General features: G+C 37.4%; 2 protein-coding genes across 9 annotated transcripts; one reads left to right on the top strand and one right to left on the bottom strand.

Annotated features, from left to right (window-relative positions):
* Nucleotides 1–1,707: 1,707 nt before the first annotated feature.
* LOC147503847 (uncharacterized) lies at nt 1,708–2,358 on the top strand. Its single transcript, XM_086557028.1, has one exon. It carries the CDS (start codon nt 1,923–1,925, stop codon nt 2,217–2,219), a length of 297 nt encoding a protein of 98 aa, XP_086413154.1. The 5' UTR covers nt 1,708–1,922; the 3' UTR covers nt 2,220–2,358.
* Nucleotides 2,359–7,244: 4,886 nt separating this feature from the next.
* Nucleotides 7,245–14,554, bottom strand: LOC147503846 (F-box protein CPR1-like). Of its 8 annotated transcripts, none has more exons than XR_015192847.1 (4): nt 14,078–14,554; nt 12,426–13,623; nt 11,988–12,058; nt 7,245–7,796 (listed from the first exon to the last, which is right to left on the bottom strand). XR_015192847.1 is itself a non-coding variant. In XM_086557027.1 (4 exons), the coding sequence occupies exons 2-3, from the start codon at nt 13,569–13,571 to the stop codon at nt 12,429–12,431; spliced, it is 834 nt and encodes a 277-aa protein (XP_086413153.1). In that variant the 5' UTR covers nt 13,572–13,623; nt 14,078–14,554; the 3' UTR covers nt 11,824–12,058; nt 12,426–12,428. The 8 variants fall into 8 exon arrangements, 5 of the variants coding, with proteins under 5 accessions (XP_086413153.1, XP_086413150.1, XP_086413148.1 ...); XR_015192849.1 differs by having other exon boundaries at nt 7,245–7,658; XR_015192848.1 differs by having other exon boundaries at nt 7,245–7,652.
* Between the last annotated feature and the right edge of the window lie 1,334 nt (nt 14,555–15,888).

Genomic DNA, 15,888 nt, shown 5'->3' with positions numbered 1-15,888 from the left:
TTTGTAGCTAAATTGTTTAGATATATTTGTTATGTTGTAAAGAATAACAACTATTATTAATATTTACTAACATAATATCATAAATAACCAAACGTTTAAAACGCGTATTAATTAAACACCGCATAATTACCGTATTACGAATTTTTGACCGTACTATTTTTTTGAATCACCAAATAATTCTCGAATTATTCCCGCACCAAATTTTTGCCATATCACGAATTGCTAACAATGGATAGATCAATTAACAGATCAAGTCATATGTGGTGGTAGATGTGGAACTTGGTTTTAACTTTCATTACATGACGTACAGAAAAAGTGTCTCATAGACTTGTAGTCAAATAACTTCGCAAATTACCCAACTCTTTTGGTGCTTGATTTTCCTTCAAATTTTGAAAACTTTCCTTATAAAGATCATTGACTTTGATTGGACTTACTTTAGCCTCAAGGTGTCTTCCTCAAACCAGTCTTGTAAGGCAATTTGCTTGATCCGTATCTAACAATATATTATCTTAATAGCAGACTTTACAGATAAACTAAGAGTCATTTCATTAGTCATATCTTTGGTAATGCACTAACACTGATCTATTAAGCTCATCCTATAAACAAGTTATATCATGATTCATGGATAATATAGATTAGTAACAAATGGGACGTTTACATTGCTATGGTCACACTGCATAAAGGGACTTCTTGAGTTATACATGTTCTCCACGATTGATTTGTTTACCATAAGAAAAACTGCAGGTTTCAAACAGGTCCTTCGTAAACTAATGTGCCAGTTACCAGCAGGAGTGATCTTTATCAGATTGCTTTGTAAGTCAATTTAAACAATAGTATTACTGTAACTCCAGGTGTTAGGCTAATGAGTTTCAATGATATCTTATGCCTATTTTTAGTTGGAAAAGAAGCCAAAAAGAAATATGCCTTTTGGTAGTTGAGGGCAAATCAAGTTGTTTCATTCAGCAATATGGTCCGTACATGTATGAGTAACTTTTAACATTTATGAACATTTTGCTAAACCTTCATAGGTCATATAAAATGTGAATTTTGATCATGACTAGCTAGCTGAGTCCTCACCTTGAGTCGTTGATTCGGTCAATCGGTCATGACTGAGTCCTTGCATTGGGATCAACTGTACAAATAAAATAACTTGTTTCATATTGATTTTCATATTTTATCCAATTGCAGTTTATGTTAAGATAAAAATATACCCCAACTGAGCAGTGTTAGTCAACAACAGATATATATCGATCAATGTAATTCGTAAGGCACGGTAAAGCGCAGCAGTAAATGATTTGAGTTACTCAGACGCGGTCAAGGCTCCCTTTGTTTTTGGGGCACTTGGCTCGTGTTATACAGTATTATGAGTAGTGGCAAGAACGAGTGTTAACCAATTAGCCAAGCTTGGACACATTGAAGCTCGACTAGTTCACTAGTTAGGCTATGATTGAATAGCTACGAAAGTGTTCAGCAAAAGCTGGGTTCAATTGTTCATCCTATCCGACCATTAGACCATGAACATAATTTTAAGGCTTTATTTAAAAAAGAAATAAAATGTACTCGGTTGGCTCCAATACCATCCCAGTTGCGGGCCTCGACACTAATTTTCGGGTAAAGAAGGATTGTGACTTTGTGACTAAGCTTGTGGGGGAAAAAGAATGGTTTATCGAAACTAATTGGGAATAACGACCTTCCAGTAAGATGCCACATTCTTTTGATGAATTAGGCTCCATGGGGTACTGCTTAAGACCCCACAAGTATAGAAAAGCTTATGTTTGATTCACACCACTAACACCAATATGCTATTATTTAAGCCGCACATCTGGACAATTAGTCTTAAGCAATCCTGAACAATATTTCCACAGATTTCTTAGATACTACCTACTCAGATTCCGGCAGAGTTTGTGCTAGAATTGAAGGAGATGTGGCCCCTATTGGCTGCGGTGAAGCGAAAATTTGGAAATATAAGGAAGAGTTCACGAGTCGCCGATGAAAACATGTTTGGCGAAGGGAACGACGGGGCTGAATTGCATCATGAATGGAATTTTTTATCAGTTCTTGAAACCGTTGTGCAAGGACCACTCTTGCTATTTTCTTGCGTTGCTCAACCTCAAGTTACTGGTGCCGATGGGATGTGGGTGCACGGCGAATATGGTAGGTTCTCGGAGATAAACCATCTTATGGTGAACGATGGCATGCGCTATGCCATTCTAATGTGAATATGTGTGTGGTTGATTAGCCCAACTAAATTTTTGATCGCTTATGTAATGTTTCCGTTCATCCGTTGTCAATTAGGAGAGAAAGATTGTCATGTTCTTTCAACTTCAAGGTTCTTGCAATTTACGTAGTTGAAGTGCACTTTCACCCCTTCAAAACAAGTTATTGTGACAAGTGCGTATTACACGCTAGAAAGTAGAAACACAAAAATGGCCAATTGAGAACAATCATTTTAATTGGCAAGTTATTTGTTAAACAGGCATTTGAGAACCTCTGTTAGGTTACCACTAATGGTGAAATTTGAGCCGAGCGGTTCGGGCTCGGTTCGAGCTCGTTCGTTTAACTATATGAGCCAAACTCGAGCTCGAATTAAAACTCATCTAACAAATGAGTTTGATGAAGCTCGGCTCGTTTAGCTCAAATAGCATCTTTGTAGTGTAAAATAACCAAACTACTCGGGCTTGGCTCAAACTCACTCGTTAACTATATGAGCCGAGTTTTAAATCAATTTAACACTTGTGTAATAAACGAGCCAAGCTTGAGCATAGTAAAGCTCGGCTCGTTTAGCTCGAATTCCACTCTTAGTTACCCACTAACCAGGCTTAGTGTAACTGTTTCACATCTTTTCCTGGAGTGTAGTCAAACCAAACAAAGTTGGACACTTTTGAGTCATCTCCACTAGGCACAAACCTCTTCAAGGTCAAATCATCTTACCTGACTCGAACTACATACAGCGGTGCCAATTTACATACAGCGGTGCCAATTTTGTACACGAAATTAGCAGGTTCGGGTTGGGAAAAAAGATTTTTGGGTCATTTAAGCTTTTAAGGGTTGACCCGTCCACCTGTCAAATAAATGGGTTGGGTTTGGGTTTGCTCCTTCAACTTCAACCCATGATCCGACAGCACAAACATGACCCTGTTAGAGTGTTAGAAATAATAGTCCCACATTGCTTGGATACTGCATAAGCTAGTAGATAAGTTCTTGGGCACGCTCATTTGGTAAGTTGGTTTTGTAAGTGAGTTCTACCCATGGGTTTATTGACATGGTATTAGGGTAGATCATTCCAAACAATGAGTCAATTTCTTGATATGTATTGTGGATGTATCCCCCTCTTTAGGGATATTTTACATTGTGTGATATAAAAATATTTTACATTGTGTGATATAAAAATATCGTGGATATATATAAAATATCAACAAATATTATAGATATTTCTTGATATATCTTGATATATCATTTATATTTATTTGAAATATAATGGTAAATATTAAATAAAATTGTTTTCTAAACAAAATATCTCTAAATATCACAATATATTCTAAAATATCATAAATATTATCGATATTTATAATTGTATATATCTCTAAATTTATCACAATATTTATATATCTTTTGTTGAAATCTCAATATTTATTGTGATATTTTATACTATGGCTCAAAGGGAAAGTAATGAAAGTGGATTCCATTTAATAATCATTTGGACCACGCATATAAGAGATCTTTTGATTAGTTTGGTAAAGGCTAGAGGTGATCTTCTAAGAAAGTATAACTAATAATCAGGCAATAAGTTCTTTTTAATTCATTGCTTGATTATCAACAGTTTCTAAAATAAGTTGGCCCCCTATAAGCACCTACAGTGATTTTTGGAAAACTTTATATACTTGATACTTGATTTCATACTGTACATGCAAGTGAAAATGAAGACTTCATACTTGATTTTCGCAATCTTCTTGGTTTTCTGTCTTGTCTGCTCTGGTAAGCTAATTACTACTCGGTTGAATTAGAGTTTCTCAAATATGTTCGGAAACATCATCAAAACTTTTGATTTCAACGCTTCCACGCTATAAAAAATTTGACCGAATTTTGTGAGTTCATTTTGTTGTGATTTTCAATCGATTGAAAATGGGACATTTGCGATCGCAAGCTTAAATGACAACTTATTGTGAGTCATTAACTTTCCAACACCATCGTTCTTCAAAGTTGGTTTTTGACGAAGAAAAGGCAATGGATTAGTGTCTGACTTACATGAATTTAATGAGTTATTTTACATATAATGTTCTTAATTATTGTTCAAGACTGTTAATTAAGAGGCTCAGATTGAATATTTTGTTGAACAGGTGAAGCGCAGAAGATAATATGTTACACGACGTATAAAAATGTAGAGCCATGTCAAGAGAAATGCCCGTTACTTTGTTATATTTTGAGTGGAAGCGGGAGATGCTCTGGGAACGTTTGCGCATGCCAGTATAGAGCTATCAAATGTGAACCTCCCTTTATTGATCACTCTTAGATTGTTTACATCTTGTAGATTTAATATGGTGATATATATATATATATATATTCCATAGAAATAGAATATGTTGTATGTTATGTGTGATCATATGGATTGTATATTGGGAGTATAAAACCATTAATGAACTGTATAGAGTTTTGTGAAGAAGATGAACAGTTAACAGTAAACATTATTCCATAAAATTTGTCTGCGCAGTCTTTTATTTCTGTTCAGATGGAGATCTTTCCTTTCTCAAATGTCTTTCAAATTTAATCTTTAGTTATATAATACATTGAACTCTGACATATGTAAATTATGGACAGATCCAACGGTGGAGTTTCTGTCGAGACACGCATAAGTGTGACTAGTCGTAGTATATACTATGCACAGAAAACTGCACTGCGCAATCATACGTTTAGGCATAGATGAAGGATGACCCAGTACTGGATTTTCCTCAAATTTGATATGTATCATTGACACAGTAGTCATACCCATTAATATTTCAGGCCTATCCGACGGTGGGATGTCAATCGAGGCATTGAAATAAGAGACTATTGATTTTTGATAAAGTTTTGAATGGAAAATGGTTAAGTTTATTGAATAGATTGTTGTTTATGATATTTGTGCATGATAAATAGTATATTTACATCACAAGTGTAATCTTGGTTTATTTGAATATTAACATGGAAATTGATTGAGTTTGTGCAAACTGCCGCTCTTGGGAGTGTTATAAGAACTATTGCATGCAAAGTATTGTTGATCGTGAAAATTTATTTTGTTTTATATAACATATATACTATGTGGATGTGAAATTATTAGAAAAACTATGACACTATTAGAATAAGACGGACACTCATGATGATTACGCATTCCATCTCTAGAAGATGTGACGTGAATGCGGGTAGAATACATTTGATGTTTAGACGCATCCCATCCTCTTGTGAGATGTGACATAAATGCGGGTTTGGATATGTTTTATGACGCATTCCATCCTTGTGAGATGTGACGTAAATGCGGGATTAAAATTTATAACAAGATTTCATCTTTTAAGGGAGGAACTAAATGTCTTTTACCTCACTAAGAGATGTGACGTAAACCTTGGATATGTGGATTCATCATATGATATTTTATAACGCATTCCATCCTTGTGAGATGTGACGTAAATGCAGGATTAAAATTTATAATAAGATTCCATCTTTTAGGGGAAGAACTAAATGTCCTTTGCCTCACTAAGAGATGTGATGTAAACCTTGGTTATGTGGATTTACATGATATTGGTATTTCACGCGGTTGTTCACACGTGTCCAAGCGTCCATTATGTTATTGCATTTCTAGTTGTAGCCCCAACAGAAATGTGAGTAAGAAATGGACTTGGGTGTGAATGAGAGTCATGCTTGGGCAGGGCATATTCCAACACGAGTTCAAAGTGCGGAAATGGGAAATGGTCCTTTAGGAAATATAAAAGATGTTGAAGATAATTTAATAAATCATGGGGGATGGGGGTCTTAATTAAAAAGTGTATTAACAATTTATATAATAATCGAGACATTATTTTTATGTTTTATTGTTATCATTGAATTAACTCTGTTTTGCAGGAGGGTGGGCTACCTAATCTTTATTGTAGTGATGAAGCCTACTCCAAACTATTAGGCGCTAATGTATTGTATACTTCTTTAAGTTAGTGTTTAGATAGTTGGTTACAATGTTATATTAAATTTTATGTATTATATTGGTATGTGCTATAATGATTGCACGTTAAGAGAAACTAAGTTTCTCTTGTCAGTTGGTAACAAGGGATCGATGTCTCTAACGTAGTCAAATGATGAATAATGTAAACGTGGTATACATAACCTCATGGTGATAATGTGTATTGTTATGAACCACCATGAGTATGTATTGCATTTAGGGCACTCACACCAGCATTTTTAATGCTAACCCCAGTTTGCTTTGCATTCAGGGGTATGTTCCTTATGGAACCTAGACCCTTCGCAAGAACCACAGCAGTAGTAGCTGTTTGAGTTGGGAAAACCGTGGAGCTACAACTGGAGTATCTACCTTGCTTAGGAGCTATTTTTCTTTAGAGATTTTACCTTTTTTATTATATGTTGGATTTTGAGTTAATAAGTTGAGATGTTCTCGTTTATCTTTATTTCGGTTTGATGTTTCTTGACATATCAGGATGATTGTAATTTGGAGGTTATTCATTTTGGATTTATGCAAGTATTCTATTCAAATTTTTTTTTAAGCTGTAATTAAATGCATATTTATCATAAAGGTATGGTATCGATTCACGCATCGGGATTTGTAGGATTTGGATGTCGTGGAAATAAAATAAATATCTATTTATTGTCAATTCGGATTCTACAAAAAATGGGGTGTGAGAGTATAGTGATCACATGAATATCAAATAATGATCATCGTATGCATCAAGATTCAACAAACTGAAAAGGGAGTATCCCATGCGAAAGGTCCTAAAATCTCTTCAGCAATGCAAATGTATATCCAAGTTCGGCACATTCAAGGGCTGCTAGCTCAACACTAATTTTCCCCTGGCATGTGCTTTGGCTCTTTAACTATTAGCAAGCAGTATCTCGTCATCGTTCACCATATGCGTCTCTAAAATATCTGATAGATTAATCATAGATAACTTTTTGAGTATAAAATAAGCACCAATCACGTCTCTGCTATCAGAATTTGGTGTAGTGGGTTCACGTTCATGCATGACTTGCTATTCTATTTTTTAGATATTATACGTAAAACTTTTACCAGTGAATGCATAGCTCTATTTAGAAGCAGATAATACATAATCACAATGTAGCTTTCTTATTTGGTTTGTATCAAACAAAGATGATGGTGGTATACTGGTATGTAGTTTGAATTGACGCATAATAGGCTCAGATAATTGGCACAGAATCATGGAGATCGATGTACAGGACAAGGTACAAGCATCGGCATGCTTCAGTGTGCATATACAGGACGTGCCAGATGCATCACCATGCATTCATGCACATCGGTGAATACTTCTCTCTTTGGTTTCCTTCAGTTCTTTTGATCTCCAAAACAATAAGAGCAAGGCTGTTTGCAACTATGAACTTGACAGTCAAAAAATGTCCAACCTCTCTTTCACTTCGATAGTTTCAGAACCTTCGGCCAAGTACGACTGGAACTAGATAGCATTAAGGACTCAGAATAATGACAGTTTAGAAATTACACTAGAACATGCTCATACTGACAGATAAATGGTTCTACCACGCTTGTAAACATGTGGTTTCTACCGTAGCTCATTTACAACCTTGTTAGTCACCTACACACGCAAAAGACAAGTGCAGCAAAGAATCAAGCAAGAGCATCTAAAACAGATACAGTTTAGACTACTGTTAGCCAAAGGTTCTGGAGCTAACTGTAGGATATGATCGATATTTTGTATTGGCGAATTCCGTGTCAATTGTGTAAGCGTTTATGCTGAATCAAGGTACCGTGGGAACAAAGCTACAAAAGAAAAGGGGTTTTTGAAGTCTTTGTTTGCTCGTTGAAATGTGAAACAATTGGGTATTAATTCACTTGCTACTGGTCTTTCATACTAGAGATAGCTAGGAGGCTATGTATGAAAGAAGGAGCTATGGGCAGACTAAGAGAAATTATGGTGGCTGCAACTATTATCTTTTGGAAGAAATTTTTCCTTGTGATAACTTTGTGGAGATGAAGCTGTCGGATATGCAGTTGAGTGGTTGGGAGATTAAATGGAGAATGGGCTATAAAATCCCAACGATTGGAGTGATCAAATTGGAGATTTAGGAGGTCAGAAAAATCAGTTCGTTGTTATTAATCTTGGTGAGAGGCTTTACTCTCATAATCCATGAAGGCATGACCTGTTTTGAATACTCCCCTCTTTCGAACGAGATTTCTTCAGCCATGAATTCAAGAAATCAGCTCTTAAAATCTGCCCAGACTTTGTATTGAGAGAAATACATAAGAGAGTTCATTTTTCCTCCCCAAACCATTTCACCTATTTCTAAGTCTGTCCTGTAACCTTTATGGTGGTTGTGTAACCTGTGTGGTTGAGTTACCACCTGCGCGGTCGGGTTTTGGTCCGTGTAGTCACTTGTACGTATGAATGCATACAGCGAGGTTGGGAATTGATTGAAGCGGAGTGACTGAGCAATGGTTGGCGATCATTGGAGTGTCTTCGTGTTGCTGGAAAATCATTGTACCTATGTAAGCTTTAATTTCAATCATAGTGCATTTTGACTTTGTGTAGGTCGTCCGAGATTTTTTAACCCGTAAAAGTTTTTTCTCGTAAATCCTCGTTTTGCATTTATGTTATTGATGTGTTTACTTGCTCAATTTAAATTTGTTAATAATTGGAAAATTGCAACAAAACATTAACAAACATTGGGCACTTGCCTTGAATTAATAGATAAAATGCACCTGGGAAAATTCAATTGAAAATTTCCTAGGAGTATTAAATTTATTTATTCACGACAATTATCTTATTGCAATTTTTTAGAATTTATTAAAATTAAACTGAGCAAGTAAACACAAGAATAATTTAAATGCAAGACGGGTATTTACAAGAAAAAACCCTCACGGGTAAAAAATCCTCGGACGACCTACACAAGGTCAAAATGTACTATGATGGAAAATAGAGTTTACAGAGTTCAATGATTTACCGACGACACTCCAATGATCGCCAACCATTACTTGGTCAGTTCGCTTCGATCTATTTCCTACCTTGCCATGTTTTACTTACGCGCCAATTGACCACACATATCAAAACCCGACCACATTGGTCGTATGTCAACCACACAGGTTGAAACCCAACAACCATACAGGTTGAGACAAACCACACAGGTTAGAAGACAGACTTAGATATAGGTGAAATGGGGATGGCATGAGATTCAATGTTGGTTTCCTAAACTTCACGGCTGCGATGACCAAAATCAGGTCGAGGTTTCAGGAGGAGATGATGAAGTCTCTTTTATATTTCTCTCTCTCAATACATAGGGTGGACAGATTTCCTCAGCTGGTTTTGAAGTTCCATGACTGAAAAGTAAAACCATAAATCATCTTTCGGGAGAAGACCAATAATTAATGTCGAGAGTATAACAATGAAGTCATATCCCCCTGGCTTCTCAGTTTAACTTCTCACAAGATTTCCTCTATTCCTAATTACTTGTGTTGCTAACACACTGAGTTTTCTCCCCCCTAAAATCTGCACTTTGATCGTAAGAATTGGTGGGATTTTATAGCCAATACGTCATTTAATTAACCCAACCACTCAACTGTATATCCGACGGCTCCATCCGGCTCATCTCCACAAAGTCACCACAATGAAAGATTTTTCTGAAAGAAAGTAGTAGCAGCCACCATACTGTCTCTTCATGTCTGCCCATGGCTCCTTCTTTCATGCATAGCCTCCTAGCTATCTCTAGTAACAAAGACCAGCAGCAAGTGAATCAATACTCAATTGTTTCACATTTCAACGAGCAAGCAAAGACTTTAAAGTTTAAACACCCTTTTTCCTTTGTAGATTTGTTCCCATGGTACCTTAATTCAGCAAAACTTGAATAGCCCACTTATGTCCTTCTATTGCTGTCACACGTCAGAGTATAGTTGACCCGCATAAACACTTACACAATTGACACGAAATTCTCGCCAATACAAAATATCGACACTACAATCACCCCCTTTGGGCGATATTTCGTGACAAAACAACACATTGTAAGAGTAGTAAAACTAACAGTAGTCTAAGTTGTCTAAGCTCGAGGTTTAACTTTATACAATGACTCAACTGACTTACACTGAGAACCAACAGTAGTCTAAGCTTTATACAACTAGAACTAGATAGCATTAAAGACTCAGAACAATGACAGTTTAGAAGTGACACTAGAGCATGCTCATACTGATAGATAATTGGTTCTACCACGCTTGTAAACATGTGGTTTCTACTGTAGCTCATGTACAACCTCTTTAGTCACCTACACACGCAAAAGACAAGTGCAACAAAGAATCAAGCAAGAGCATCTAAAACAGATTCAGCCTGCCGAAATTAGAGCTTTTCCAATATCCCAGACTCTTGCGGTTGAAAAGAATGCAGAAAGTGGTAATGAAGATTAAATTCATTTATCTGAAGGAGTGTATATGGCAAGTTCGGCAATAACGTTTATGTGATGAAGGTGACAATTTCATCAATTTGAGAGTAGCTACGACTGACGTTGTAAGATTAGAGTTTGTATAATATGTTCTGTATTTTGTAGTTGGTGGTTACATCAACCCCAACCCGCCGTGGAACGTATGAGTGTTGCTTTTTCCACTAATCTAACAAAAGTTCTCGTGTTTTTGCTTCATCATGAAGTAACCCATGTTTTTCATGTAGCAAGTGAGAAATTACGAGAGAGGAGTCTCGAAGGTCATGCCTTCTTGCAAAAAAGGAAATGTAGATCATGCCTATGCATTCTGCAAAACTGAGGGGTCCCGTAGTAACTCCAAATTAATGAATCTGGTATTTAGTTTTTAGAAAAGAACTGATCTGAGGAAAAGGCAGGGTTCAACCTGCTCAAGCATAAAGGATACTTTAAGAAGATAATGAGAACCTTTAGAACACTGGAAAGAGACAATTGGAATCGGGATCCAGAAAGAAGGGAGGACCGTCAGACTCAGGCTGGCTACCTATTACTTCCTATTACAATCCCTTACATGAAGGAAGAGAAGAGCAAGAGGCTTTAATTACCTTTCTACAAACGTTTTACTATAGTTGGTCTTATTAGGCATAGAGGAATCAAAAGAACATAATTAGAATACTAGAAAGATCGATTCTCTCCAAAGGATGATCCACTTTTAGAAGGATATCTTTTTGGAATATGAGAAAATTTGACTGATTCCCTCCATGGTGGAAAGGATACAGAAGTAGATGGGAAGAGGGAGTCACAAATAGAGCGGCAAACCTAGGATTTTGAACACTAATAGAACGGAAAATCTAGGTTTTCGAAAATGTTTCAGAGGAAAGATGAAATATCCCCTAACTTGTAGATGCTCATTGGTGCATGTGGGCATGTGGCAATGTTTAAAACTCAATAGCCATTATATACTGGACCGCACACTAGTTGGTGTGAGCAGTCATTTTGGAAAGACTCGACAGGAAACCAGCCATCATTTCAGATTTGGTTGCCCTCTCACGTCAAGAAGCATATCTTATAGATACATAAGTTCCTGTCGACTAGTAAAGAGGTCTTGTGGTACCATTTTCAGCGTGAATCACATAGATGACATGGTAGACAGATGAACCCAGATTCCTACGTAAACTACTGGGCATTTCATAAACACATCCCATAAGCCACAAATACATCCTACTTTACTTTATCCCAATCGGGCACATAACTTTTAAATAATTGTAACAATTGAAGATATATAACATGGTACAAACAAATTAGATGCAATCTAAATGCAGTTATCAAAACACAACACTCTGTAAATAGGTCCAGATTGATCTTCTAACCTCTCTTTCTCCTGACTCTCAAAGCAGCCTATCGAGTGTGCTCACTGGTACATCTTCATTCAGACATCAACCTGATGAAACAAAAATTCAAATATAACACTAAGTGTAAGCAAAAGCAAATACCAGATGAATCCAGTTATTCTTTACATTAATGAATCCATTGCCATCATGAATAAGATTTGCCAAATAGGCCACAATTCCAACAAATCAACCTGTTTGGCGCCTACCAAATAACCAGACATGGAGTTTTGCACCAGGTATAGTTTTAAATATCTAATGACTAACACAAGCATATCCCTATTTGTATTATACCAAAATTCAAAAGCCTTTCCCTCTTTCAAACTGCATATAAAATTTTCTTAGATAAGTAAACATGAAATTTTACAATAACTATATATACTAAACAAGAAAAATAAAACGAAAGATATCCTTTTTTACCTCTTATTTTTCTTCGTGCAATTTGTTCTTTATGCCTGTGCTAATTGTTGTGGCTAGACTATTGCCAGGCATGCCCATAAGTGAAGCTATCGGAACAAGACTCTCCACGTACGTACTTGTTCTGAACCTGTCAGGGATGCCGGAAACACTTGGAGCTTTAGTTAAGTCACTTGCTGGATCATAAAAAAGTAGGCTTCCAAGACCCATTTGCAGTAAAATCTCCCCACTCTTCAGCAGGAATAGTGGTTCCAAATGCTTTGTCGATCGTGCAATAGAGAAATGTTTAGTCCAAGTCCCCTTCACTCCATAATTCTTGATCATCCATATGTCGACACGTTCTAAATGAAATGAAAAAGTACAAAGACTCCCTCGTAACACTCCTAACCCAAGATCACGGTAACTACGATCCTCAAACGCAGGCCATGAAACCTCACCAAATTTCTCATTTCTAAGATCAAAAGACACAATCGATTTCCACGACCCAACTCCAACCCCCCTTAAACCAATCCAATAAAGAACTCCATCAACATGTGCAACACGATTGATATTCCCAATGTAACAGCAAGGGGTATCATCAACTAATCTCCACACATTACTTCCTAATGTATACACCTTAACTTCAACTCTATTGAAATCCGTCATAAAATCCGAACCATCCAAATCATAAAAGTACTCAATCCTAACCAACTTATACTTTTCACAAACACCATCATAACCAAATCCCATTACAACACCACACAGCTCATTTTTAATAACTGGATCATCACAAGAAAGTTGAACAAATTCTCGAATCGAAGGGTTCCATAAAGAAATAAATGTTTTAAAATTTGATAAACAAATCAAACCATTACAAGAACCAACAATTGAGGTTCCACCAAACTTAGGTAATTTGAGATTGACAAATACAGGTGCATTACAGTTTTCGTAATCTAAAGAATGGAAATTTTTGTGATAATTTGAAGCAAGAATTAGCTTAGGGCATCTTTTATTAACATGATTGAGCTGATATATGATGAAATGATTAGAGGAAATTAGAGTGCACCAAGATTTGCATATGGACTTACATTGAACAATGTACTTTATGGGTAATCTTGAAAGAACTTCCATCAGCAAATCCTCTGTGAGACTTGATACTATGGTTGACATTTTCTTTTGCTTGTTTTTCTTCTTTAGTGAAAACTAATAAAGGATGGACTACCTAGATGGCAATCAATAGTTAGTTAGCAACTACTACATATGAAGTACACATATACTAGCAAAATGGTGTCAGTGACATGAATTCCGGGGAGCAATTTCAGCCCCGGTGTCATACTGTCATAGAACAATAAAAGCAGTTGTTATTGAATTCATTGGAAAATCTACTCTACACATTTCCTGTTGATTCTCAAAATCTCGGTATTAATGTACCTCGTAGGGAAAGTCATAAAAGTGATTGTACGTTTTGATTGTTTGATCATAACGACTACAAGAGATCTTTTCAAAAAGAGGATAACTAATAAATAGAGATAATATTATGAGATATTCACAACTTGATTTTAATTTTCAAGATTTTGACAATCTCTACCTATATAAATTCGTGCCATTTGGACGTCTGAGCACCAAGTGACATTTGGAAGCAGAAACTAAGCACCAAGTGAAAATGAAGAGTGTACCTAATTCTCACCATCTTGTTGGTTTTCTCTCTCGTCTGGTCTGGTAAGCCAACTACTCATTTCGAATTCAAGAAAAAGTGACAATAATGGTCTGAGCACCAAGTAATTATTGTTCAAGTATCTGATTTATTTATTTCGGTGGACAGGTGAAGCGCAAGGGGCGCGTAAGAAAGTTTGTGTCAAGAAGTATACTAATCTAAATACATGTCAAACCCAGTGCCAGCAAACTTGTGAACTTATGTCTGGTTCAGGCCAATGTTCCGGGAACGTTTGCACATGCACATACTTAGTGTAGGGGAGCAATATCCCCACTAAGGAACATTGCAGACGAAACACAAGCGACCTAAACGCAGCGACCTCCAAGACCGATCTGTGAACAACTCCTTACAAATAAGTGTGTTTTGCAGACGAAGCACAAGCGACCTCCAAGACCGATCGTCGAGCGACTCCTTATAAGTAGATGGTACGAACGAAGATACTTCAAGATCTGAACACACTTGGCCGAGGCGTAACAGCCCCACCGGATGTAATCATTGCAAAATCTTATTTGCATTTCCCACCACTTAGGAAATAGGGACTACCGCGCCAACTCCCAATCAGAGTATGACGCACACCAAAACCACTCCAGCACTCATTCACGATCTCGCGCCCTACATTTGTACATAAAGGGTACACGCAGTCCGAAGGATCTCCACCCCGAGAATCCTATAAATACCATCTAATCGGAACTACGTCCGGACACGATTCTTCTCTCCCCATAAAAGGAAAAAACGAGAGAAGATACGTAGGCAGATCGCTCACAGCGACCTCGGTCACATCCAAAATCCAAACCCCTTCCGTTCTTCCTTGTTGTAATTAGGAGAAGACCAAAACGCTCCTTTACATTGGCGCCGTCTGTGGTTTCGATTACTGGAGAACCACCTTAGATCAGTTCAGCCATCTCTAATTCTCCAGCCCACGAAGCATGGTTAGCATAGAAGCTCAAGTTCAAAACCTTGCTCACCAGTTGGGAGTAACGAATGAGAGCATTTCCTTGCTTTCGGGGAGGAAAATGCTACTTTTACGCTTTCAGGTGGATAGTTATCGGCAACAACAAATTCGGAAATGGAGCCGAACACAAAGATCAATGGCGTTAATCGGCTTTAACGAGTTATCCCAAAGGATTGGCGGACCTCTGCGAAGAAGGACTCGACCGGATTGTACACAAGATGCTTAAGGACGATCAGCGATCTCCGTTCACCGCAGAGGTCCTCAAAGAAATCCTCTCCACCACGACGACTTCATCCACCACGCTTTCCCATATACGACGGCAAAACCGGTCGAAGATGTGGCTCGCTATATTCAAAGTCCGGCACTTTACAAATTTCACTTTGAAGTTTGATTATCTCCATCTGCAGATTATTTCCGGCCCCAAAGGATGGCGCTCGATGGTTCTTTTCAATCGGAGTCCGATTCTATAAACACCTTCGGCGACTTCGATTTGTTCGCCCGGTCAAGATGCGTCCACAACAGCGGAAGAAGGCGGATCTTGATTTCTGTTTGATTTATCATTCAAGGACGGCGAAACTATTCGAGAATTCTTAGGATTCGGTTCAAGGCGAGCTGGCGTGCATGGAAAGTGGCTTGAAAGAATCTTTTCGCCATTAATCGGCCTTTTCAATGCTTGCCGAAGTGCGAAATAGCGACCTAGCTAGGTCGTTGATGAAAGAACGCCAGAGACACCGTCCGAGCTCTAATTTCGCGTGGATAAGTACATCAAGTTGCAAGAAACTTTAAAACTCCATGGTTTAGCAGATTAGCCCGAGGTCGCC

Source organism: Coptis chinensis, chromosome 4 (genome assembly GCF_015680905.1).
Source record: "Coptis chinensis isolate HL-2020 chromosome 4, ASM1568090v1, whole genome shotgun sequence".
In the NCBI taxonomy this organism is placed as follows: Eukaryota; Viridiplantae; Streptophyta; class Magnoliopsida; order Ranunculales; family Ranunculaceae; genus Coptis; species Coptis chinensis.
The sequence above is the reverse complement of the archived record's forward strand: the minus strand, read 5'-3'. Positions and strand labels throughout refer to the sequence as shown.

Bases quoted from the DNA above. Each gene is read 5' to 3' on its own strand.
- LOC147503847 (XM_086557028.1), top strand. From the start codon at position 1,923: ATGTGGCCCCTATTGGCTGCGGTGAAGCGAAAATTTGGAAATATAAGG.
- LOC147503846 (XM_086557024.1), bottom strand. From the start codon at position 13,571: ATGTCAACCATAGTATCAAGTCTCACAGAGGATTTGCTGATGGAAGTT.